Source organism: Alnus glutinosa, chromosome 3 (assembly GCF_958979055.1).
Source record: "Alnus glutinosa chromosome 3, dhAlnGlut1.1, whole genome shotgun sequence".
Classification (NCBI taxonomy): domain Eukaryota; kingdom Viridiplantae; phylum Streptophyta; class Magnoliopsida; order Fagales; family Betulaceae; genus Alnus; species Alnus glutinosa.
The window spans coordinates 5,430,943-5,456,191 of record NC_084888.1 but is presented as its reverse complement, the minus strand read 5'-3'; the positions used below and the strand labels follow the sequence as shown (position 1 = coordinate 5,456,191).

Below are 25,249 nucleotides of genomic sequence, written 5' to 3'. Positions count from 1 at the left end.
TAAAAAAAGAATTTTGTTTGATTTTTTTTTTTTAAATTTTTTTTTAAGAAATTAGAAAAAGAAAATAATCAGCATTATCCAAAGAGAAGCGCTTTTCTTCTGTTCAAGTTTTTGTTTGCTTCTCAACCTCTCTCTATCACTCTCTGAAGCCCACAGTAAAAGCAGAGCATCATCGCCCACACAAACTAAAACACAGAAGAGAGAGAGAGAGAGAAATAAAGATAAATAGCTTTTTAGATAGATAGAGATAGAGAGAGAGAGGGCTCTGCCCCAGAAAAAAGAAAAAAAAATAAAAATGCAATCCGATAAGGACTTGTGTCCAGAGCTCTTTGCTTTTCTTCTGTTGTAGTAAATGCTTTCTCCGCAGACACTGTGGCCTTAAAAACATTTTGCAGAAACTGTTCGACCTTTAATTCCCTCTCTCCCTTCAAAAATTCTCACACACAAAACTGTTCTACCTTTAACCCACTTCGCTAAATGTGATCTTGTTCTCCCTCTCTGTTTTCAATTTCCTCACACATTCCTCCCCCGGGTTGTTTCTTCTAAAGATTGGGTCTTTGTGACCTGTTCGACCTTTAACCGAAATTCACCATTGTTGTCTTTTGCATTTTCACAGTTAACCTGGGGTTGAGCTCTTTAATGGCATTGACTTGACCCTTTTTCAATTTTTGTTTTTCTTTTTTCTTTTCTTTTTGGGTGGGTGTTGGGTTTGAAGGCTTTGAGCTTGGTTTGCAAGGGTTTTGTTTGTTTGGGTTTGCCTTAGAGGATGCGTGGTGTTTAAGGTTTTACCAATGGGTTGGTGGGAGTGGACCTGTTTCAGTCTTCTTTGTTCTATAACTTCAACATGAAGCCTTCTTGTTGTGCCCTGTAGTTTGGTAAGCTGTAAAAGTAGCTTCCATTTTTGTCTTCGATTTGACTTACTTGATTTTCAGACTTGTCTTCTTTCTTTCTGCTTGTTTAGGTGCTTAAAATCTTGGGTTTTCCTTTGATTTTTGGCCATTTTAATTTATTCCTTTATTTATCCTTACTTTTTTTTTGTTCTTTGGGTGTTGATATTTTGTTCCTTTGTACTTATGCAGCTAGTGCTTTGAACAGGGTGTTTCACTTTTCTTGTTTTGCAATATCTAGATTTAAGGAGCTTCATCTCTTAGTTTGGTTGTTTTTGGGGACAATGTATCTGCTTGGAACTTTCTCGTTTTGAATTGAAGCAGATTTGGGAATCACTTCGAGTTTTGAATGCTTGAAAGTGTTTCCTATTGCTTTTCCTTGTTTATTCTAAAATATTGAAGTACCCTGTAAGAGATTAGAAAAGAAAAAAGAAAAAGTACCCTATAGGAAACCCTGTTCACTGGTTACAAATTGTGCTTCATAGATTTTTACATTATTCCAAAAACAAGTTCTTGTGGGGAATTTGTCTTTGTATTTTTAGCATTAGAACAGAGAGGAGGTTAAAAAACTTGGAGTGAATTGAAGCTTGGGTCAAGGTTGCTTGTGAAAGATTTCTGAGTGTAAGTTATTTGAAGTAAATGCATGGATCGAAGGGACCCTATGGCATTATCAGGGTCTACATCTTATTATATGCCCAGTGGAATGGCTGGGTCTGGAACGCAGGCGGGGTTACAGGGATCACCGGGCATTCGTTCCTTGTCTAATCCAAATATACAATTTCAATCCAACATTGGTGGAAATACTATCGGATCAACATTACAAGTGGAGCCTTCTTCTTCAATTTCACCTCACAGTGTCAATGTGGGTGCACCATCTGCGGTGCCACAGAATGAGCCTGTGAAGAGGAAAAGGGGAAGGCCAAGGAAATATGGACCTGATGGGACTGTGTCATTGGCATTGTCTCCCTCATCGTCTACTCATCCAGGAAAGAGTTCAATAACGTCATCCCAAAAGCGGGGTAGAGGACGGCCACCGGGGACTGGAAGGAAGCAACAATTAGCTTCTCTCGGTAAGTTTCTGTGGCCAATTGGATTTATGTGGTCTGTTCATGTTGACCATCATTATCCTAAGCGCTACATTGCATTTTGTACATTTCCATCTTATTTGCTTTCAATCTTTTAGCTCTTGCATGTAGTCATCAGAAAAATTGTTAACTGACTGAGGTTATGCTTGTTAATTCTTATGATAGCTTTGCATCATCTGTACTGTACTTATAAGGTGAGTTGGACCCCGGTTTGTACCTGCCTATGCCTCAAACTCACATGTTTAATTGTAGATCTATTAACTCCCACAACCTTATTGTACACAGGAGTTTATTGGTCTATGGATGTAAACCTTGACCTACTTTAAGGATTAATGGACCTAAACAACGTCCGGGGAATCCTATCATGGTCCCTTTTTCTCTTGAATTTTGGAGTTAAAAATTGAAAAACTTTAAACAATTGAAATTTCAACTTAAAATGGATAAAAATTACGAGAGAGTGAATTAGAATGAAAGGGTTTTGGCCTTTATACTTTTGCTATTGATGTGGTAAAAAATTGTAGCCTCAATGATATCCAACATGGTATCGATGAGATAAAGAACAAACTTAGACATTAGTGACTGTTGAAGTATGGTTCACATTCCTTATTATGAATAATAAATCAAGGGATTGATTGCTAAGAGTTAATTGCAGAATTGGAGCAAACAGTTATATTGATTTGAAATTCGAATTAAAAAATATTTTGTGAAGAGTTGATAGTCAATTTTTTATTTTGAATTGTGTAAATCCTGTTAGAAATATGGGTTCATCGTATTGTATTATCAACAAGTCAATAATAAAGATGCAGTTTCTTGGATGTTGTACATGATGGATGTAAGCCTCTAAGACCGACTTACCTTAATTCTTTTGTTATTTGTTTTTCTCCATCTTCTCTTCATTTTGCTCTATATTGTGCTCATTTTCCATGATATTTCAAATTTTCAGAGACAATTCCAATGACACATCATTTATATGCATGCATGTAGATATAATGAATTAACAACTTTTCAGGAATTTCATGGAACTAACATGTTTGAAATAATGTGTCTATATTGATTATTTTAAGAGGAGTTCTACCCATACTCCCAAGTGTAGCACAATTTGATAAAATAACAAATGAAATTACATGTAGCATCCAATGTTAATTTTCACTGCCACGTCAGGAAGTGAGCACCTGGCAGTATGTGTATCATTTCTTTTATTTTAATCCTTGGTCAACCTGCATTTTTTTTCCCGGGAAAATTATGTTTGATATTGTGTTAGATTTGAGAAATTGGTGTGCAACGTTTAGACTTAAAAAACTCAGAAGTGAAGACCTCTGGGTGACGACATTGCTATGTAATATAGACATAGGTTGGTTTTTAAGAGAAAAGTAGCAAGCCGCCCATTTTTAACAAGTCATTATTGGATCAGAATCCTATTCGGCTAAAGATAATGCTATAGACTTGAATAAGGATTCTGATAAAGCTTTAGAGTTAAACAAAGACTCTTCTAGTTAGACTTCTATTTAGATTAACTCTAGACTAGTTGTGAATGTAATCTACTAGGACTCTAGAGTTATACGTTCAGATTAGATAGATAGTTTATTTCTAGTGATTATCTAGATGTTTTGGATTCTTCTATAAATACAACTACTGCCATACATGTTATGCAGAATTACAAAGCAATCTAAGTCTCTATATGGTATCAGAGCCTTTCATGACAAACGTCAATGGCTATCCCAACATCTGAAACCGATTCCACTCAAACCTCCAACCCCTCACCTATCTTCACCACCGTTGCTTCCCCTGCAGCGTCAATACCTATTCAAAATGTCCATCACCATATCTCAGAAAAACTCACCCAAGAAAACGAATAGGATTCTGATCCAATAGTCATGCACAGTTAGATCTTTATATTCTCAGAATCTCAGGGGCATGAGAACATTGATGGAACTCCACTGAGAATTTGTAGGGGCATTAACTGCAGATTAATATTCCAGATTCATGTCCTAATCAGGAATCACCATCCACTGTAAAACCTTTCAAAGGAGCTGAAGGACAGGGCATGAGTGATGGCGCCAAGTGTATATCTTAACAAAATTATGTATATATGTGTCAGTACATGCTTTTATTTTGTATATATGTGTCAGTATATTATTCTTATTATCACAATGAGTTTTACTTGTCAAAAAAATTATTACTATGTGTGATAAGTTTGAAATCCATCCTTCTGAACTTATCGATGTGATATGTTATATTCATATGCTTGCTATCTCAGTTTCACAAGTTTATTATTTGGTTTTCCTAAGGCAATTATATGGCTAGAATGTAAAATTTTAGCTACCTTTTTTCTTTTTCTGATAATTTAGTTGTCTGTGAGAGTACATTCTGCCTTGTGGAGTGAGCTTGGGAATATTCATTTGATATGTATACTTTATATATCTGTTTCTTTATCGTGCGAGTACTTCCTAGTAAATGAATGATGTAGCAAATGGTTGACTGTTTTGATAGGTGAATGGCTGTCTGGTTCGGCTGGGATGGGTTTTACTCCACATATCATCACCATTGCAATTGGAGAAGTATGCGATTTTCTCTTATCAATTACTATTGGTGTCTAAAGCTTTTAATTTCAGATTTTTCAATACTCAAGGAAATAGCAATTTGTTCTGAAAGTTCTGGACTACCATGCGAACCCAAAAGCAATTTCTCCAGATTTAGGTCAATGTACAACAGTGCCCTGGATAAGGAATGGACTAAGAAAATTGATATTGTTCTGCTTGCTTTCAGATCTAATAGAAGCTATTATGTCTTTCAGTTCATTAGTCCCAAAAACGCTGCTGTCTTTTTAGAGTGGTATGTTTTGCATTTTATGTTGTTGATTGAAGTTTGATTGTCTTTTGCTGTAGGACATTGCAACAAAAATAATGTCATTTTCGCAGCAGGGGCCAAGAGCTATATGCGTATTGTCAGCCAATGGTGCTGTCTCCACTGTGACTCTTCGTCAGCCTTCAATGTCTGGTGGCACTGTCACATATGAGGTTTGAGCACTTTATTCTATTTATATAAATATTGACAGTTCTGGGCATGATCTGATACATGATGGAGAACAATGCTGGTGCTTTGTGGAACTTCTATTTATTTATTAAATATTTCACATGTTGGGCCTCAAGGGGGAGGTTTAGAATATTAATTAAATGATTAAATTTACTATTTCCTTCAAGCTTAAGCTTTTGGGATAAATTGAGGTTTATGCCTGGATTATGAGCTCAATGACTATGCTCAAACCTACGAATGTTGTTACTAGAGGATGATGTCTCAATTTGAGGCTTGAGTAGTGAGTGAGGATATGGCTTGGGCATGTACGCTTCTTTCATCTCAGTCATCATTTATGTATTTACTCTGCGAATTTTGTTCAGTTATCAACCTCTCTACAATCATTTAAATAGTGTTATGCTCTTGTTCTCTGGCCCCCTTAGTTTCTTAGGTGCTTTTTTGTTTTTAAAAAAATTGTGTATATTGTTGTGCCTCTAATGAGAAAATTATTTGGTGGATTTGAATTCTGTAGGGGCGATTTGAGATATTGTGTTTGTCAGGCTCTTACTTGCTCACAGATGGTGGTGGGTCTCGCAACCGAACTGGTGGTCTTAGTGTCTCCCTTGCCAGTCCTGATGGTCGTGTCATTGGCGGAGGAGTTGGGGGAATGCTTATTGCAGCGAGTCCTGTTCAGGTATTTTCGCGATTGATTTATCTTCTATACCATTGTTCTCGATTTTCAGCTCGCTCCTTCCTACCAGCTATTTAATTCATTGGGATAGATTAGTGAATCTACCACAAGGATGAGCTGCGGGAGAACTTCGCCACATAAATTCTAGAGAAGAACTGATAATAAAATTGAATTAACTTTTTTAATTTAGTGTTTCTCTTGTATACTTACCATGTATTTGGGTTGCGTCTCTCTGTAATTCTTATTGGGATTGAATTATTTATCAAAACAAATAATTTTGAATAAGCAATCTGTTACAGTCAGCTGAACTATGACTGTTTATGCTTTAAGCCTGGGTATTGGGCATGTGATTTTGGTCCATAAGCCAATATGATAGGAATACATGAATCAAGTTTCTTTTTTTTTTGAGGCTCAAATGGTGATGGATGACTTCAGGTGATTGTGGGTAGCTTCATATGGGGTGGTTCAAAGACAAAGAGCAAGAAAAAGGAAGCTTCAGAAGGTGCGATAAACTCGGAACATCAAACAGCTGCTGACAATCCAGATGCACTAACTGGTATTCCACCGGCTCAAAATCTCAGCCCAACCTCTTCAATGGGTGTTTGGCCAGGATCAAGGGGAGTGGAGATGCGTAATGTCCATGCCGACATTGATTTGATGCGCGGGTGACCATGTTGATAGATAATGAGCAATGTATATAAATTTCACTTTCATTGCCACCTGAATCTGATTTTCTCGATGTTCCAATGACAGGAAGCCACTTGATTTTGGCATTCTATAACTCTGACTTCATTTACCCATCATAGACAATGGGCTGTACTCATATTTTTGCAGCTTAATGGAAATTTAGTTTGAGAACGAGACATTCATGATTTCCAGCATTCTGTATCTTCTTTTCAGTTCTAACCAAGAAACTTAGATTGAAAATATCACTCTATAATGATCATTATTCCGTAGTAAACTAATATCAAGCACTTTTTAGGAAAAGAGTTTTTTCCTTCAATAATCTGGAAAAAAAGACAGATGAACAAGTAGAAAGCACTAAGCAGTAGCAACTGTATTAAGTAGAACATAAGAAGTATATTTAATATATAGCACACAAAAGAGAATTCAAAGTACATTCCATCACCTTAAGACAGCAACCATAGCAGCACGAGACAAGCTTTCATGATACAACTTATACAAGCATCTATGTGAAACTTCAAAGCATCTGACCATGTAATATCCAACCGACCCCAATCGTCACTAGGCACACCCAAGGCTACCCACACAGCCCTAGAGGCATCATCAATGTTGTTATCACATGGACGCTGATAAGCATGCACTTGATCACACCCCATAGTTGAGTCGCACTGATCCACCATTGTGGCCACTACGCTCCGCCCATTGGCGGCACTTATGGTGATCGTCTTATTACACCTGCCCCTTTCGTTGAACCATCCATCCGGTAGATAGTGCCACTACGAGTGTGTCGTTAGAGTGGTACTCTTCGTCACATTGTGATTTATTACGGCCATCTCCTCCTTCCTCAAAGATGTTGAGGGTGAGAACGGCCTTAGTTTGGCTAGACATTGGTGGCGAACACTTGTAAGTTGTGTACATCTTGCCTTCAACACAACATTCAGAGTGATTCTCTTGGTTGCATTGTCTAGGAGGGGGATTTGTTCCGCTCATTACGCCGCTTGGACTGCATTCCTGAGCTTCAACGTCGAGACAGCTTGTTAAGAGGAGAATGACTGGTAGGAGAAAAGATGCATGCACTTAAGCACAAGCTCTTCATTCTCTGTCTTGTTGAAAGGAGAATGCTTGGTGCATAGATGAACTTTGAGCAGGTATTTATAGCAAAAATTACACATATATGAATGAATCAATATAATCATCATGGGATAAGGCAAAGTAATTAGTTCGAGATTGCTCGATCAGGACCAGCTCGCTTATGATCAGTTTAACAGAAACAAAGTTGGAAAATGTGAAACATGACAAAGATATATGAATGAATATGAGCATCAAAGTGTGACCCAGAGGAGGAACAAAACATAAAAGAAAACAAACATGCACAAGTAGAACACAATTATCTATCCCTTCCTTCACCGCACAACCAGCCTGTAGCTTTCACTCTCGTTTATGTTGACAGGAGAGAAATTTTGGAACGTACGAGCACAACTTAGTGAAGCTCCGGAGAACTTGGCCACTTCTTCCTCTTGTCGTGTAGTTTCATAAAAATCTCGTCATATATAGCGAGCTGTTTGTCTTCGTTTATGTTGACAGGAGAGAAATTTTGGAACATTCAAGCATTATCTTCCTTCAATAAATGGCCACTTTTTCCTTGTTGAAAGGATCGAAATCCAACCCAAGCACAGTAACACTCAATATGCAGCAACAATCAAAAAATAAATATATATATATATTGCAGCAGTTATAGGAACCTAAAATCACTCTGGAGTAGCTAAATCCAAAAAATCAACCACAATAGAAAATTCTGAATACAGTTATAGCAAACCACAATTGAATTGTCTCAACTTATTCAAACTAATGTATTAGGCTTAGTTGATAGACGATTTGTTTTCAAGTTTTTCGGGGGTAAAAGATCTGAGAACCTTTTTTCGTCTTTTACTGTGATAATATTTTCTCCAATACAGTCTCTAAAAATAATATTTGTCCAACATGAGAAAAATACTTTATATATTAATGCTATTAAAAAGGCACATGAAAAACATGATGCAAGCTTTCATGATACAAGCATCTATGTGAAACTTAAGCGTCTGCCCATGTAATATATATCCAACCCACCCCAATTGTCACGAGCCACACCCAAGGCTTCCCACACAGCCCTGGAGGCATCAACAATGTTGTTAGCACATGTAGGCTGATAATCATGGTTTGGATCACACCCCATAATCGAGTCACACTCATCCACCACCATGGCCGCCACGCTCCGCCCTTTGGCGCTTATGGTGACGTTGTTAAAACGCCTGCCCTTTTTGTTGAACCATCCGGTGGATAGCGCCACCACGGGCGTGTCATCAGAGTGGCCGGTACTGGTTGTCACATTCTGACAGATCGTGCCATCTCCTCTATCCTTGAAGCTGTTAAGGGTGAGATAGGCCGTAGTGTGGCTAGACAGTGGTGATGAACACTGATAAGTCGTGTACATCTCGCCTTCAACACAACAATTCGAGTCATTCTCTTGGTTGCATTGTCCTGGAGGGGCCTTCTTTCCCCTAATTCTGCCGCTTGGGCGTCAATTCTGAGCTTCAACGTCCAGGCAGCTAGTTAAGAGGAGAATGACTAGTAGGAGAAAGCACAAGCTCTTCATTCTCTCTTTCTCTCTTTGTCTCTCTTCTTTGTTAATAGGAGAATTGCTTGATGCATTGATGAACTTTTTGAGCAGGTATTTATTGCAAATGCCTGATCAAAATATACATGTTTTGATCAATGACAAAAATTACGTTGTACGTACGTCGTATGACATCGTAAGTATTTGGAATGTTTTGACTTGAAAGCTAACTTGTATATGCTTTGAACGTTCTTTCCCCTGTTCCTTTGTTTGGTCGGCAAAAAATGAAAAAAGTTGTAACCCTTTTTATCCTCTCATATATCTTAACAACATCAACGTCATCACATTTTCTACTTGCTCGGAATTGTTAAATACTAATTAAACAATTAAATTCACAAACAAGAATATTAATCCTAAATATTTGCTTATTCTCTAGCTTCCGCTTGATTTTCTTATTATATATCATAAATTTCTACAGGGTGTTAGAGTCACCTTTTTGTGGCCTCAAGTAAAACTAGAAAACTAGCTTACTCTCATTGTGCATATTTTCTACTTAGTTATGGCGTCTTTGGGGGGGTACCATATATTTTGCTAAATAAACAAGACCCACGTATGGAAAGGAATCTCCAGACTCCACGTGGCAGTCCTACGCGCTCGTGAGAGAAAATGGACGGCTAAGATTCGAATATGAGGAAGTTCGTTCGAATGAGACACATGTTCATTCAAACGAGAATGGCATAAATATATCTCCACATGGCAGCGCCCCACGAGAGCAGGAGGTGAAGATGGATGTCCCAAATTATTCACACGTGTGAGTAGGTGAGATTTGGCTTAATTTAACGCAGTCATGCCATGTGTTTATTTGAACGAGGCTAGATTCCGTTCGAACGCGTTCAAAATTCTTTTTGAGGTTTAAAAAACGAAAAAAGGGAAGGTTGATTTGTACATGCTATTACTTGCAATCTCAATAACTAAAATTTTGTTATCAGCATTATATTGGAGGTCAATAGTGTTTCCATATATGATGATCATATATATATACTACCGTTGCCCACAACTATTTCCATTGGCATCATCATCTCTACTTATCTTGTAACACTTGCTTGTTCTTTCAGATAATTTTTAAAAATCATAGATAGAGCAAAGGAGAAAATTTGTTGATTGAAATTTGAAAAACATTAATGTTCGCATTTTGCCTCTATACACAAAACCGGCCAACTCTATACAACTCAGTTTTAAATTCACCATAATTAGATTTGTGGGATTTAATGTGAATTCTTAAAATTAATGAGATATATACGAGATGTGTAGAGGATGAATTTGTATCATTTTCGTTTGGAAACGCTATCCTAAATTACAAAAACTAAATTAGGCCGGGATGATTAATTGTTCTAATTTTGTAAAGGTTTTCTCTTGCTAATCACGCTTATTTGTATTGTTCTATAAGATTAACCAGAAATATGGTTCTAATTAAAACATGTAGGGAGACAGCAAAATTAAATGTCTCCATCCGATTAGAAAATGACAAGAACAAATTTAAGCTCGATTTAGGATCCTTCTTTTCTAGGATTTCCCAATGTGTACTGGGTGTTTTCCATTGGATGTTTGTGGATCAAAGGATCGATATATCGATCTCTTGTTTGGCAATATATAATTTTATACTGTTTTTGCAGTGATCAGCATAAAAATATATACCAAAATATTCATTCTCATTATTTTTTAGATAAAGATAAAGATACGAAATTATACAAAAATAAAATAAAATAAAATCTAATGATATCGATTATAAAAATTACCACATGATCGAGCTCGTTTGCTAATTTTTTTTAAGACTTATCTTTTTGCTTTTTAACAAAAAATAAAATAAAAATATTAACAAACAACTTTACACAAAAATATTCTTGCAAAATACTCAAAATTACTTGTAATTTTATGTCACATTACAATAAAAGGCAAAAATTGCCTTTAAAAAATATTATCAAACGAGCAATTGTGTTTGTTTGTCAGGTTGGTGGTTGCAACATGCACTTTAATTAAGACAAAAAGGATCCACCCTTTCTTCAAGGCGTGTTTTGCGATGAAATTTTGAGATTCTTAACATATAAAAAGTTTATATATTAAGCTTTTATTTCAGCTCATGATTCGCTGCCGTAATTAAGATTCTAAAGAATGTACAATTTTGTTTCGTTGATTTAATTATATATTAAGGGATCTGAATCATCTGAGATGCACATAGGACTATATATATATATATTCAATCGGCTGGAAATCATGCCTCATGAAGAGAAGGTTACTAGTTTGAATCCCTTCTCCTTCCTTACGTGGACATATCAAAAAAAGAAAAAGAAAAGATAGATAAGTGATGTATTCCAAGTAGCATATGTAATATTGGAAGTAAGGAAATTGTTGTCCTTGATCCTAATTGTGGATCATGTTTTCGTGCACATATCAAATTTCTCGACTGACCAAGAATAAATTCAAGAAAAGTAGACAGTGAGAAATAAAGGAGAAGTAACGACATTTTCCACAAATCCAAAGAATCCACGCTTAATTTGCAAATTGCCTCTTAAATTCCACATGATGTCAATAGTTTTGCAAGTGATCATAAAGGGATGTCTGAAAAATGGTTCCATTCATAATCATTTCATTGGATGTGAGGCTAATTAAAATGATTATTCCCAGTACTGATCATTGCTTGACTAGCTAGTTGATCACAATAAATCCAAAAAAGAAATTAAGGAGATGTTCCCATTCCGTTCACTTTGGGTTTGAACTTAATTTCTAATTTTCTAGTCTTCGTCTTCTTCTAGATCTTCTACACGAAAATTGAAGCTTATATATTGATGTATATCGTGGCGTAATCAACACGCCCTTTTATATGGTTTTGGACATTTTGTCTCGCGCGAGCTGTTCCTGTCCATGAATCATTATACTTTTAAAATACCAACTGATATTTCAAAGAAACATTAATATGGTACTGTCTGAGAAGGGAAGACTGCAAACATGTCGTAATTTTACATTAAAGAAATCTATATATAGCCTACTTCCAGTTTCTCTTCCTCACACAAAAACATAGCCACAGAGAAAGAGAGAGAGAGAGAGCGAATATATAGAAGATGAATCACCAAATTTCTTCTACTGTCTTTGCTCTCTTCTTCTTTCTTCTTGTTGTTACAAAGTGGTCTGGCGCTGAGCCTCAGACTTGCAAGCCCAGTGGCAAGATAAGAGGTAAAAAGCCTCCTCCAGGACAGTGTAACCAAGAGAACAACTCTGATTGTTGCGTGGAAGGCAAGCCTTACACCACTTACAAGTGTTCACCGCCAGTACTGGCCGGCCGTACAAAGGCCACGCTAACTCTCAACAGCTTCCAGAAAGGTGGCGATGGAGGTGGACCGTCGGAATGTGACAATCAGTACCACTCGGATGACACCCCTGTGGTGGCGCTCTCAACGGGATGGTTCAACAATAAAGGGAGATGTTTGAAGAATATTACCATCTACGGCAATGGAAAGAGTGTTAAGGCGAAGGTGGTTGATGAGTGTGACTCCACTGAGGGGTGCGATGCGGAGCATGACTACCAGCCTCCATGTCAAAACAACATTGTTGATGCCTCCAAAGCTGTTTGGAAGGCCTTGGGAGTTCCACAAAACGACTGGGGAGAATTAGATATTTCCTGGTCTGATGCTTAATTCATTAAGGAGGAAGGCGTTATGTATGTGCATGATATAACTACTAATATATATATATCATGCACAAGAAAATAAAGCACATCGAGACTTCGAAAGAATAATTTTAGAAAAATAAAGTCTTCAATATATCGATCTGATATATCCAACGTTAACGTTAATTACGTTGATGCTTATTTTGTGAATGTGAATGTGACTTACATATATATATATATATATATATATGAGTAGGGCTCCTTATGAACTTCGGATGTTAACCTTTATATCAGCTCATCTGAATCTCATCGGCTAGCTAGGCTAGGTGCCAAGATTCTAAAGGATACAAAATTTTGTCTCATTGAATTAATTAGGGAAATCGAGTGATGAGGATCACTTGTATTTTTGTAATTTAAGTCAATCACAAGGCCGTGACTAATATATGGTACAATTTTCCCTTATTTTAAATCTGATGCTTCCGTTGATATTCCTGTTAAATAAATAACAGGAATGAATATAAAAAAGAAAAATATAATTATGCCCTTATGTCGTCGTTGATTAGTGAGGGTTTTCCTTTTTGTTTTTCATGAGTTTGATTTGAATCTGTAAATGATTTTTGTGGTATTTGGTTAGGTTTATTTATTTTATGATTTGTGCTCAGACTATTCGGGGCCTTGTTTGGTTGTCCCATGAATTTAACGGGTCGGTCCATAGTTTGAAGAGGAAGTAATAAACAATCTCATTATCTCAAATATATAAGAACATTTTAGTATGCCAATGACTCGTCTCTTGGAGTACTTCTCATGAAATGCCCATTACCATTATTGAATTCAACCATTAAAGCGGTCGATTCCTTTATGCTCCGTTTGTTTTAATGTACGTAAATTTCTTTTGGAAAATGTTTTCAGCATTTTTTAATGTTTGGTGAGGGTGAAAATAATGGTTAACGGAAATTATTTTCAGTTTGACCGTAAAAGCAGCCTTTAATTTTTGGAAAACGAAAACCGTAAATAGTTTTCTAGATTTAAACTCTTCATTTTTGCACGCACGTTTGTGGGAATCAGCCACTGCCAAGCATTGGAGTTTGTTAGTAGCCCGACTCTACTGTCGAATAGGCTCGGCTTGATAGTCGACCCCATATGTTTGTGTATAGCCTTTTGCCACCAATCTTGCTTTGTATCTAAGTATCTTTCTACTGATCCATCTGCCTTGTGTTTGACGGAGAATACACATTTGCATCCTACTGCCTTCTTCCCTTCAGGTAGTGGAACTAAGGTCCATGTGTCATTCTCTAGTAATGCCTCGATTTCTTCATTTATTGCCTGTGTCCATTTTGGATTAGACAAGGCTTCCTGAATTCCAGCTGAGACTTGAATTGAGGAAAGTACGTGCACAAATCCTCTGAGGGGTTCAGATAATCTCTTGGTCGACATGTAGTTGGCAATTAGATACTTTGATCTTCGCTCTTCATCATCAGGTGATCTTTTTTGTGGCTTGCCGCGATTTGTCCTGAAAGGTAGTACATATCCAGTAGAAGAATTCAAGTTACTGTTATCTAAATGTGTGTCAAGTGTGCTTACCTCATGGATATTCTTAGGAGAAGGGCCTGTGGCTACTGCGAAAGGGGGGGGGGGGGGGGGGGGCTTGCATTGTCCGAAGGTGTGTCATGTTCTGGTGGTGTATTTGGTTCTACCTGTTTGACTAGCCCTGAGTGTGGCTCTTCTTCTTCACCATTTGGTTCTTCACCTGTCACTGTATTACTGTTCGGCTAGTCAGAGTGCACCCAATTCTGTTATTCATCATGTGTCTCCTCCTAAAGGGCAGAATTGGGGGCAGAGAAGAAAGGTTCAAATTCCAAGAAGGTGACATCCATAGTCATATAGAGTCGACTGGTAGAGGGATCATAGCAACAGTAGCCCTTCTGATGCGTGGCGTAACCCAAGAAGAGACACCGTAGAGCACATGGGTCCAGTTTGGTGCGTTGGTTCTTGTGAAGGTGCACATAATAAGCCACGCAACCAAATACTCGGGGAGGGAGCATGAGGGTCGTAGGTAGGGAGACATGGGACGCCAGGACCTGGAGTGGGGTCTGAAACTGCAAGACTTTGGAGGGAAGTCTGTTAAGAAGGTGGACAGCGGTGGATACCGCATCAGGCCAGTATCGGGTCATCACATGATTTCCATGTAGTAGAGCTCGGGCTGTCTCAAGAATATGATGTTCTTTCGCTCAACCACACTATTTTGCTGTGGTGTTTGAGGACATGACGTCTCATGAATGAGTCCATGGTGGTCGAAATAGGTGCGAAAACTCTGATTAACAAATTCACCGCCATTGTCAGAGTGGAGAACTTGGAGTTTGGCCAAAAATTGAGTTTGGATCATCGCATGAAATGATTGAAAGATCGAGAACACCTTATCTTTATTTTTCATCAAGTAGAGCCATGTCATGCAGGCACAATCATCAACAAAGATGACGAACCAGCGACCTCCCGAGACAATAGAAATTGGGGAAGGACCCCACACATCAGAGTGAACAAGTGCAAATGGAACAATGCTTTTATTCAACTTGGCAAATAAGAAGTACGATGACTTTTGGCTACAATACAAGTAGGGCATTTTAATTCAGAGAGCACCATATTAGAAAAAAGTTCAGGAAGTACATGCTTCGGATAACCAAAATTTGGATGCCCCAATCGTTGATGCCATAACCGGACTTGTCGTTCCCGTCCATCATTGCATACTTGAAAAAATGACCCATGTTGACATCATCCATGTAACAGAGCCCCCCCTCCCCCCTTTAGTACCATGCACAATTATCTCCTTGGTGAGAATATCCTAAAGAAGACCAAAATGAGAGTAAATTAGAACAACACAATTTAATTCTTCAATGGCTTGGCCAATAGATAGTAACTTATGTGAGAGTGTTGGGATAAGTAATGTATGCGATAATTGGAGAGAAGGGGACAGGGACAGGGACACGGTGCCAGCCCTTGTAATCGGGGAGACTACCCCATTAGCATTTTTAACACAAGTGCGTTGCGGGGTAGATCTCGTAGTAAAATCTGTATCATCAAAGGTCATGTGATCTGTGGCTGCTGAGTTAAGGAGCCAAGCATTACGGTTGCCATCACTGGAGGAGGTGGCGAAACCAGAACCAATCTTACCTATATCTGAGACTAGGTTCGCATTTAGGGACTTGATTTGAGGAAGCAGGGAAAGATGAGGTTCGGCTGACATGACAGCCACAATGTCGGTATTTGTATCTACACCCCCATAATTCTTTTTTTCCTTTGCCTGCAATTCATACCACCAGTTAGGATACCCATTTTTTTTTAAACCACGTAGCACTAGTGTGATTTTGTTTTCCATAGTGGGAGCATTTAACCCCAGCAGGGGCATTTTCGGTATTACGTGACCTAGAGGTCACAAAAGATTTGCCCGAGTGCTGGCTGGAAGCCGCACAGTGGGTCGGCTGCAATCGTAGCCCCTTGGTGGCCAAAACTACCCCCAAGGTGGTTTGGGGATCGTCGGCACTCATGACGGCCTACTGGACAGCCTCCCGGCGGACAAGGGCGTAGGCTTGCTCGATGGAGGGGAAGGGTCACATTTGGAGCACATCACTCCAAATGTGGTCGAGTCGGTTGTTGATCCCGTTGAGGAAGGTGTAGATGCGGTCCTCCTGGAGCAAGGAGTTGTAGTGGTGGATGTCAGAGGGGCACTCCATCGGATTCAGCTGCCGGAAGTCGATCTCGCGCTAGAAACCTTGTAGATCGGTGTAGAACTTCTCAAGGGGGCCACCGACTTATTTCAGGCGAGCAACACGTCGCCGGATTTCGTAGACTTGAGAGATATCACTTCCATCAAAAAATGTTGTAGCAATAGCATCCCAAACTGCTTTAGCAGTGGGAAATCGGATGAAATTTCCGATGAGTGTCGGGTCCATAGAATTGATCAGCCATCCTTTGACGATGGCATTATCTGTTCGCCATTTTCGAAAGGATGGGTCTATCGTCGGTGGTGGCGGATAGTAAATCCCAGTTTGTCTTTGCCGGAGATATACATCTCAACAACCTGGGACCAAAGGCCGTAGTTGGAACTGTCCAACTTGATACCAATTGGGGCTGTAGAACTTTCAGTGGAATGGGTTGGGGTCTGAACTTTAGATAGGACTTCTGTCATTTGGTTGGTGAGATTGGTAAGGATGGAGGTGGTCGGTGGTGGGTCATCACCGGAACCGGTGACAGGGTCGGCCATGGCTGAACGAGCAAGGTTAGGCAAGAATGTCTAGGGTTTTTTCTAGGAGCAAGGATCGAATTCCTTGCTCTGACACCATGTTAACAATTAGGGAATAATTTTCTGACATAGTATTTTCATTGAATCAATACAATTAAATAGAAGTACGTTCATCCTATTTTTGGTCTATACAAATATTATGCCTAATATCAAGCTATAATCACTGCACGCTCATCTCCTTCCATACTAGTAGATTTTCCATTCTTGAATATTTACTTTCCATTCTAGCATATTTACAGCTCACGCCAACACAAATAACGTTTGGGTATATTAATTAAGCTTTATTTCAACTGAAAGCTCCACGGCTGCCAAAAGATTCTAAAGGGATATAGATCAATGCACAAATGACAATCATGAGAAGATACAAAACTAAGGCTACTGTATATATATAATATCGTGGCATAATTTACACGCCCTTCTGTATGCCTTTTGCTATTCTCCTAGATTACGACTGCAAACAGAGAAGATACAAAACTAAGGCTAATCTATCATGACGTAATTTACACACTCTTTTGTATGCCTTTAGCGATTCTCCCAAACTACGACTGCAAACAGAGAAGATACAAAACTAAGTTTAAACACCCTTTTGTTTGCCTTTTACGATTGTCCCAAATTAGGACATATGTCCTAATTTGAGATTAAAGAAATCTATTTTTGGAGTTGCTAATCTATATATATAGCCTACTTCCAGTATAACTTCGATCTTCACACTAAAACATAAACAAAGAGATACGAATAACCAAATGTCTTCTACTGTCTTTGTTCTCTTCTTCTTTCTTCTTCTTGTTACAAAGTGTTCAAGCTTTGAGGCTCAGACTTGCAAGCCCAATGGCAAGATAAGGGGTAAAATTAAAGGGCTCCTTCAGGACAGTGTAACCATGAGAACGACTCTGATTGCTGCGTGGAAGGCAAGCCTTACACCACTTACAAGTGTTCACCGCCGGTGGTGGCGCTCTCAACGGGATGGTTCAACAATAAAGGGAGATGCATGTTTGAAGTATATTACCATCTATGGCAACGGAATGAGTGTTAAGGCGAAGGTGGTTGATGAGTGTGACTCCACCATGGGGTGTCATGCTGACCATGACTACCAGCCTCCGTGTCCTAACAACATTGTTGATGCCTCCAAAGCTGTTTGGAAGGCCTTGGGAGTGCCACAAAGTGACTGGGGAGATTTAGATATTTACTGGTCTGATGCTTAATTCAATAAAACTGGGGGAACTTTAAAATAAATAATTAATAAATAAAGCTAATTAAGGAAGACGACATTCCATGGTTATCCATTCTCTCAATAGTAGAAGGTATGTAAGTGGGAGCCTACATTATCATCTAATTTTGTAGCAGTCATCTGGTAGGATATGTAATGTTATTTAGTACAGTGTTATTGTGACAATGAAAATCAGCATTTAAATTGTAGAAAAATAATAATAATAATAATAGGTTTCTATTGCTTTTTAGTGTGTTTTAGACGTCCGAGTCAATAAAGGAGTTTATCTCCGATGAGTCTATGTCAACAAGAAGTTTATCTCAAATTCTATCGATTGTAATATATTTTCGAATTTAAGTGCGATTGAATAATGAAAAGCCATGCTTAATCTATTCCCAAATCTTGTGTTTGACAAGAGGCCTAGCTTTAATATCCTTGTTAATTATGTCGGGGTGGAGGTTTCCTTCTTTCCACCTATGAGGCTTTTTGTTTTTTTTTTGTAGTTTTTTTTTTTTAGGACGTAATTGTAATTTTTTAGGAAATAATGGGTATGATGTGTCCATTTTATTACTTGGTTAAGAGTGATTTCGCAACTTGGAGCATTTTATCTAATAAAAAAGCGCTATTTTCTACTTTATGTATTACTTTTATTTCAATACAAACCCTAATTGATTTTTTATTCCATTCTGTCTTTAAATATTATTTTTTATTTTTTATTATTGTTTTCTTAAACCACTCGGATTGTAGGAAAAAAAAAAAAGAAAAAGAAAAAAAAGAAAGAGATCGAGAAATGATTAAAAAAAGAATACATAAGTTACTACGCTTGCCTAAAAGTAGTTAATCAAAAAAGTAAAATTTGTGTTTTAGACAAAAAGAGAAATTGTTGGACGTGATTTTTGCCTCATAAAGGTAAAACTCGGGGTGCCTCATCATTCTATTCATAAGATAGAATGAATAATTTTAAAAATGATGAAAATTCATCAAGCGATTATTTTTTATTTTTTATTTAAAAAAAAAAACAATAGACCAATTTTTGAACGCGTCAAAACCTAAGAACTGTGAGCCTAATAGTTTTACTTTTGTTACAAGCCATCTTGTTTGACTGGTGGTCGGTGTTTTTTTTTTACTCTTTTGACTTTAAGGCATTGTTTGGCAATTAGTCCTCCATTTTGGTGGTGGGTTCTGATGGACCTGAAAGCACAGAAGTCTATACATTTCTGGGCATTTAAATATATAAGAGCAAGTTGGATGAATTTTAAAGCTTAATAAAAGGTGCAATCAGGTCACAAAAAAGAAGGAAAAAAGAAAAAAAAAAAAAACATTTTGATGGGTAATTTGTTTGCCATCATACGATCAGGGTACTCCAAAAGAGTGTAAAGGAAACCACATTGAATAGATTGCTGTACAGATTAGAGCTAGGCCTCCATGGCTTGTTTAGCATGAACAGCAATTACCCAAAACTATGCCCTTTTCCACCATGAAATTAAACCATCGCGTGTGAAAATTGAAATGGTGGCATCTTTGACTTCAGTAGACAATGGATGCTAAACACATAATTCATATAACTTCAATTCATTTCACAGACTGCATACGTCTGTATCAACCTACATGACCAGACACCATAAACAACCAAAAACAGGAGACAGACAACATTTACAATCACTACCAAACATATCCAACACACAAACGGGAGAAGCTTTTGATAGAAAATCCCATCCATCTACAACATGCTGTCTGTCCTAGCCGGCAGCCGGCGGAAGAAATTAAGCGGTCCTGCTGGCATGCTATGCCGGAACTTGGGGTGCCTCATGATGTAAAACCCGGCCAAAAGAACCATCACCTGGAAGGGTGTCACATACAACACAATGGCAGCCACAAAACAGAATAACACATATATAACCGTAGCACGAGGATCCCGCCAGCTTAGGAGTGCCTGGATCCGCTCTAGTTGGGAAGCCACATCACCAACAACATTCTGAATTTTCCCAGCCACAATCCTTAACCTATCATACCTTGCTCGAACTACATCAGAACCCCGAGATGTCGGAAAGGTATCGAATTCTTCATCAAGCTCATCTGGGTGTGCTGCATCCGCATAAGAGATTCTTGTATCCATGTGAGGAGGTTTCCTTGCGCGGTATCGGAAATTCCAAAGTCCTATCACAAACATGTACAGAAAAACAGTTGGCAAAACCAGTTCGGGGAAACATGCGAGCATCACAAAGAGAACATGTACTAGCACCGTTGTAATGGGTTTCTTCCACATGCAAACATCCCCAAACCACTTTCCAAGCACAAGTAATCCTGAGACAATTGACATCAACCGGAAAAAGTTTGCCTTGCTACGCCTCATGCTCCAAAGATGAGAGTTTGCATCAGACATGTACTCAACCACCTCCTTCCTAAGCGGGGGTTCTGCTCGACCAAGCCTAGCTGCCACTATGCTCACAGCCTGGTGACGCAGCCAATCCTGCTGCATTACATTCAAGGGCCTTTTGTAGTGCATCTTCGGCAGAACAGGTCGAGAGTATATAAGCATCATGTTCAACAGGGATGTGCACGAGAACCGTATTGCCAGATGTAATTCACCCATTTTTTTGACACCAGAAGGGAAAAGGACTAGCAATGGATAAGAGTGAGTATAAACCCGGCCAGTCTCAAGGGCAGAAATTCGAATTCTAACTTTGCCAATGTTCTTATCTTTGTTACCGCTTGAACCACCAATGTGGCTGTCATCAAAGACCCCCACAGTAAGAACTGTAGCTGGATCATAAACCTCCCAAGTATACTGCTCATTGTACTTCGGGCTCAAGCTGTTCATTATTGTTCGAGTCCGAACCCATTTGTGCCCATACTTCGCCACACAATATGTGTCCGATGTACCCTTGCTATCCCTTGTTTTCATAGGGTGGAGGCCTTCAGCATTAAGAATGCCGAGTTCCAAAACACCTATTGATGACTTCCAGAGCTGCTTCGCTGTAGGTCGGAGGTCACTACTGTAGTGAGTAGGCTGATCAAGCACATGGTACCCTCCATCAAGACAGATGCGGAGATGGAGCTTACTAGAGAACTTGTCTTTCTTTCCACTATCCCCATCAATGGCAGCTGAAATGGACTTGTCAATGTTGACCCACCGGCTTCGAATAATTCGATCATCAGCACGCTTCTCGACAGAGTTCAATGGAACAACAACTTTCCCAATGTTCTCATCTTTGTTAGGACCTACACGATCTTCAATTGAAAGGATCAGAAGATCTTCAAAAGGCTCAGGAGCAACAAGCATGAACTCCTCCATCCATTGTGGGTTCCCATTCCGAGCTTGAACTGGTTTTGTCTTCAAAACCTGGTTACCAATCTGTACCTTAACATAAGTGTCTGGAAAACGAGACTTGTCGGATACAACAAGGTCCTGTGCCTCAATTACATTAACACGAACATACCACAATCTTGGTGAATGGTAAACTTTTGAACGGGTATGTGAGGACACCATTGAAGGGCTATCAGTGGAAGTAAATGTATCCGAGTGCCAAGCATCAGGAAAAGCCTCATCAGCTTGTGTGCCAAACCAGACAGCAACCATCAGCTCCCCACTGTTCTTCTTCTCTCGTTTCTTGTCTTCAAGTCTATACCATTCTGGTGCCAAAGGACTATCGGGTGGAACCCGTTTAGGAACTTCATTGAGATCAAACTGCAAAAACCCAACAAAGTCATCTTTTATCATATCCTTGTCCTTTACTACAACTTGCAGAACATTTGATTGTATATTGTCCTTTGCAAAGGCAAACACCTCATTCCACTCAGGGTCCTGTTTTTTCTCAAAGTGCTTTGTAATTCCTTTGAAGTTTCCAATTATAACTTCAACAAAAGGATCAAGACTCCCAGTAATGTCCTTTGAAGGAAGCTCACGAGCTTTCACAACACGTACAAAAAGGTACTGCATCTGTTCAACCAGATCATATGTGCTGGCTGGCCTGTCTCCAGGTATTACTCGCCCCCTAACAACCTGCCCGCCTCCAAGGTGAGGACTCGTCTCTTTAAGTGCATAATCAGCCGATTGCCCTGGTGAGCCCGAGTACATGCGAACAACATTTGGGGGCTGCGGTACAGATTTCATCTCTTGCATCCCAAAGTTTAAACTTGGTAGGGTTGACATGGAGGGAATGTTAAGCTTCTGTGGCTGTGCAGGAGTCGGATTAGGAAGGTGATGGAATGTGTGCCTGGAGTCAGCTTTTTCATTAGAGAATGGGTTTGGGACAAAATCTGGAACTTGTTCAGCTGGTGCTTGACTTTGGATTGAACGTGAGCCTGTATGCAAAGAGGATTCCATCGCAGGAAGTGGATTTGAGGATTTTATAGAAGGATCATCAGTGACAAAGACTTGCAGACCAAGCTCTCCTTTTACACGTGATAAAAAGCTTACTTTTTCCAGAGGGTAGTGCAAAACAACAGCATCAGAATACGGCACAAATGATGTCCCAGTGAGGCGAACTTTCCCAAGGCAGGATTTGGAGTTTTTGGCTTTATTTTGGTGATAGACATAGGCATCAAGGGTGAGGTTAGATAGGTTGTTTGGGTCAGAGACGTTGAAGTAAAAGCTCTCATTCCAAACAGGACTCGGGTCTTTTTCTTTAATAGTGGTACGGAATCTTTGTCCATCAAAGTGGAGCTCCACAAAACTACTAGATGAGCCTTGCCCATCTTTGGCTATAAGGTCATGGGCACTCACAACCTGAACCCCTAGTTTGAGATTACTCATGAGATTTATATTAGAATTGAGAAGAGATATGTGAATAATATATAAGCAGCTACTTGTCGGACTTGGCAAGAAAACAAGCCTACCTGAAAAGGAAGGAACAAATAGTTCAACATTGATGAACATAAACGAAGGAAAGAGAAAGAAGAAGAATCAAACATTTTAGACATGGATTTGAATAACGAAAAACACTTGAAGTGTTGAAATTTGTTCACAGCAAATAACAAATGAAAAAAGAAAGCTATATTGGATCCAGTCCCTTGTACTTCCACACCTATATGCACAAGTTGAGGCCAATATTTTGCCACAACCTGAATTTTCAATATTCTGTAATATGACTGAAAGATATGCTAGGTACATGTCGTTCTACAAAAATTAAAAAATAAAAAATAAAAAATAAAAAAAAAGTTTAATATCAGACTCAATACCAGAAGAGATGTGTTTTACTTTGTAAACCATCAATCAAGAAATCATGATGACACTGGTCAAAGAAGCAAAGTATAGTTTGAAGAGATTTAACCACCACAAGCGTACAAATCTAAGTGCAACTCAACTCAATCTAATCCATTACTAGCAATCTGAATCAATACATTAATACTCTTTGCCATTTTGCTTAACTGGACCTTAAGTCTTTAGGTCTTCTAATACTATCTCAAGCTCCTTTGATAAATTACTGCTTACCTCATAAGCATAAGATGATGGAAAAACATACAAATTAATCATTGAGTCGATCTAAAACTTCCTTCTATGTATAGCCCCACAATCCACCCTCAATGAATGGGATCCAATTCGCGGAAAACTTGCAATTTTGAATGGGAGGCATAAAGTGAAGATAGGATCTTTAATACCATGATAAATTACCATTTGCCTCAAAAGTCTAAGATAATGGAAAATTATGAATTTAACCATCTAATCAATCTAACACCATGCGATGTGTTCTACTGATTCCCCAACCATCTAACCAAGAGACAGTGCATCAGGCATAAAGTAAAGATATTAAATTTGATTATTCCTTAACAAAGACCTCCTTAACAAACATATTAACCTCCATCACTCAATTGTTGCAACTCAAAAAATTATACGGCACAAAACAGTGTTTCCACACAGAAAAAGACACCCCCAGCTAATTGGTTTAATTGACACGATGATTTAATAATATTAAATATTTAATCAAAAGGCTAGACACCAGATTTTGTTTCCCTTTCTTTTCTCATATTTCTCAGAAAGCAAAACTATAATAGATATGCCACGAGACTCCTGAGAAACAAAAGAAAGAACCAACAAAAGGTAATAGTAAAAATAAACTTCCATTGGATCCATGACAAAGATCAAGACGGAAGAAATTTTATATATCTTTCAGCAGATTCTCATAAAAAGCAGCACTAGCTTTTAGCTTGCAAAAAGTTCTCAACTTTTTCTTCTTCTTCTTTTTTTTTTTTTTTCATTTTTGTAAGATTCCGATAAGAATCAAGCAAGCAATTCCCTAGCCCAGTGACCATTCACTAAAAAAAAGAGGGCATGATATATGGAATCTTAAAAAAAAAAAAACACAAAAATCCCCCTTTTTCTTTTTTTAATCGGAACAGAACATAAAGACTTTTCCAAGCCTCTCATTAATCCGATCCACAAAAATATTCAGGAAATTAGTAAAAGCCTGGAAGCAGAGAAGCTACAAAAAATTTCCTCCCAAAAAAAAAAAAAAAAAAAAATTCGGTCCGGAAAGTCAAAAATTTTCAGGAAATACAGAAAATAGAGAATCTAAAGCAACCTTTAGGGAAAAGTTTTGCTCCAAGTAGCTCATATACCACCAACAAGACCACACAGAGACACGCACATGCACAGATACACAATCATTTACAGCTGATCAAACCCATACAAAAGAAAGATGAAACAAAACCCATAAAGAAGAAGACGGTCCAACGCACCTTGTTCAGAGCAACAGAGTTTCAGCGAGAAGCCAGGGAAAAATAAAGCTCAGGACTTTGATGTTGAGCTGAGCAACAGAGACTTTAAAAGTGAAGGGGAAACAGCAGAAATGAAAGATCAGGATTGGTTCTCTGATGGTTCCGAGAGAGAGAGAGAGAGAGAGAGAGAAGAGTCGTGGAAACGAGTAAAAAAATAATCGGTGAGAGAGAAAATATGGAACAGAAAAGTCTCCTCTCGTAAATCGTGAGTGATATATTTGTCTCTGTTCCCTCCTACTTTGCTTTTTTAGACACGCTTATGCATGCGACAAACATAATTCCATGTTATCTATAAAATAAAATAATAAATAAATAAAAAGATATTTCCGTGTAATGCAGGTATTGGGTGAAACAACGTGTGTGGGGTTCTCTGTTCTCCACCAATGCAATTTTAACACCTCAAAAGAAAAATTACTCT

At 38.5% G+C, this 25,249-nt stretch overlaps 2 protein-coding genes and 2 pseudogenes across 2 annotated transcripts; 2 read left to right on the top strand and 2 right to left on the bottom strand.

The window, feature by feature from the left end:
- The first annotated feature begins 302 nt into the window (after positions 1 to 302).
- LOC133863668 (AT-hook motif nuclear-localized protein 9-like) lies at positions 303 to 6,540 on the top strand. Its single transcript, XM_062299709.1, has 6 exons — positions 303 to 875; positions 1,080 to 1,957; positions 4,463 to 4,530; positions 4,858 to 4,989; positions 5,517 to 5,678; positions 6,111 to 6,540. Exons 2-6 carry the CDS (start codon positions 1,531 to 1,533, stop codon positions 6,342 to 6,344), a joined length of 1,023 nt encoding a protein of 340 aa, XP_062155693.1. The 5' UTR covers positions 303 to 875; positions 1,080 to 1,530; the 3' UTR covers positions 6,345 to 6,540.
- Positions 6,541 to 6,780: 240 nt separating this feature from the next.
- On the bottom strand, positions 6,781 to 8,991 carry LOC133864747 (uncharacterized; annotated as a pseudogene).
- A 3,037-nt stretch (positions 8,992 to 12,028) lies between these two features.
- On the top strand, positions 12,029 to 18,109 carry LOC133864499 (uncharacterized; annotated as a pseudogene).
- Positions 18,110 to 19,656: 1,547 nt separating this feature from the next.
- Positions 19,657 to 25,013, bottom strand: LOC133863853 (FT-interacting protein 3-like). The gene is made up of 2 exons (XM_062299973.1): positions 24,793 to 25,013; positions 19,657 to 22,953 (listed from the first exon to the last, which is right to left on the bottom strand). Exon 2 carries the CDS (start codon positions 22,868 to 22,870, stop codon positions 19,835 to 19,837), a length of 3,036 nt encoding a protein of 1,011 aa, XP_062155957.1. The 5' UTR covers positions 22,871 to 22,953; positions 24,793 to 25,013; the 3' UTR covers positions 19,657 to 19,834.
- Between the last annotated feature and the right edge of the window lie 236 nt (positions 25,014 to 25,249).

Excerpts from the sequence above, each read along its gene's own strand:
- LOC133863668 (XM_062299709.1), top strand. The coding sequence starts at position 1,531 with ATGGATCGAAGGGACCCTATGGCATTATCAGGGTCTACATCTTATTAT. Across the intron at positions 4,990-5,516 it reads GTGGCACTGTCACATATGAG|GGGCGATTTGAGATATTGTG; the intron begins GTTTGAGCACTT and ends TGAATTCTGTAG. Across the intron at positions 5,679-6,110 it reads TTGCAGCGAGTCCTGTTCAG|GTGATTGTGGGTAGCTTCAT; the intron begins GTATTTTCGCGA and ends GGATGACTTCAG.
- LOC133863853 (XM_062299973.1), bottom strand. The coding sequence starts at position 22,870 with ATGAGTAATCTCAAACTAGGGGTTCAGGTTGTGAGTGCCCATGACCTT.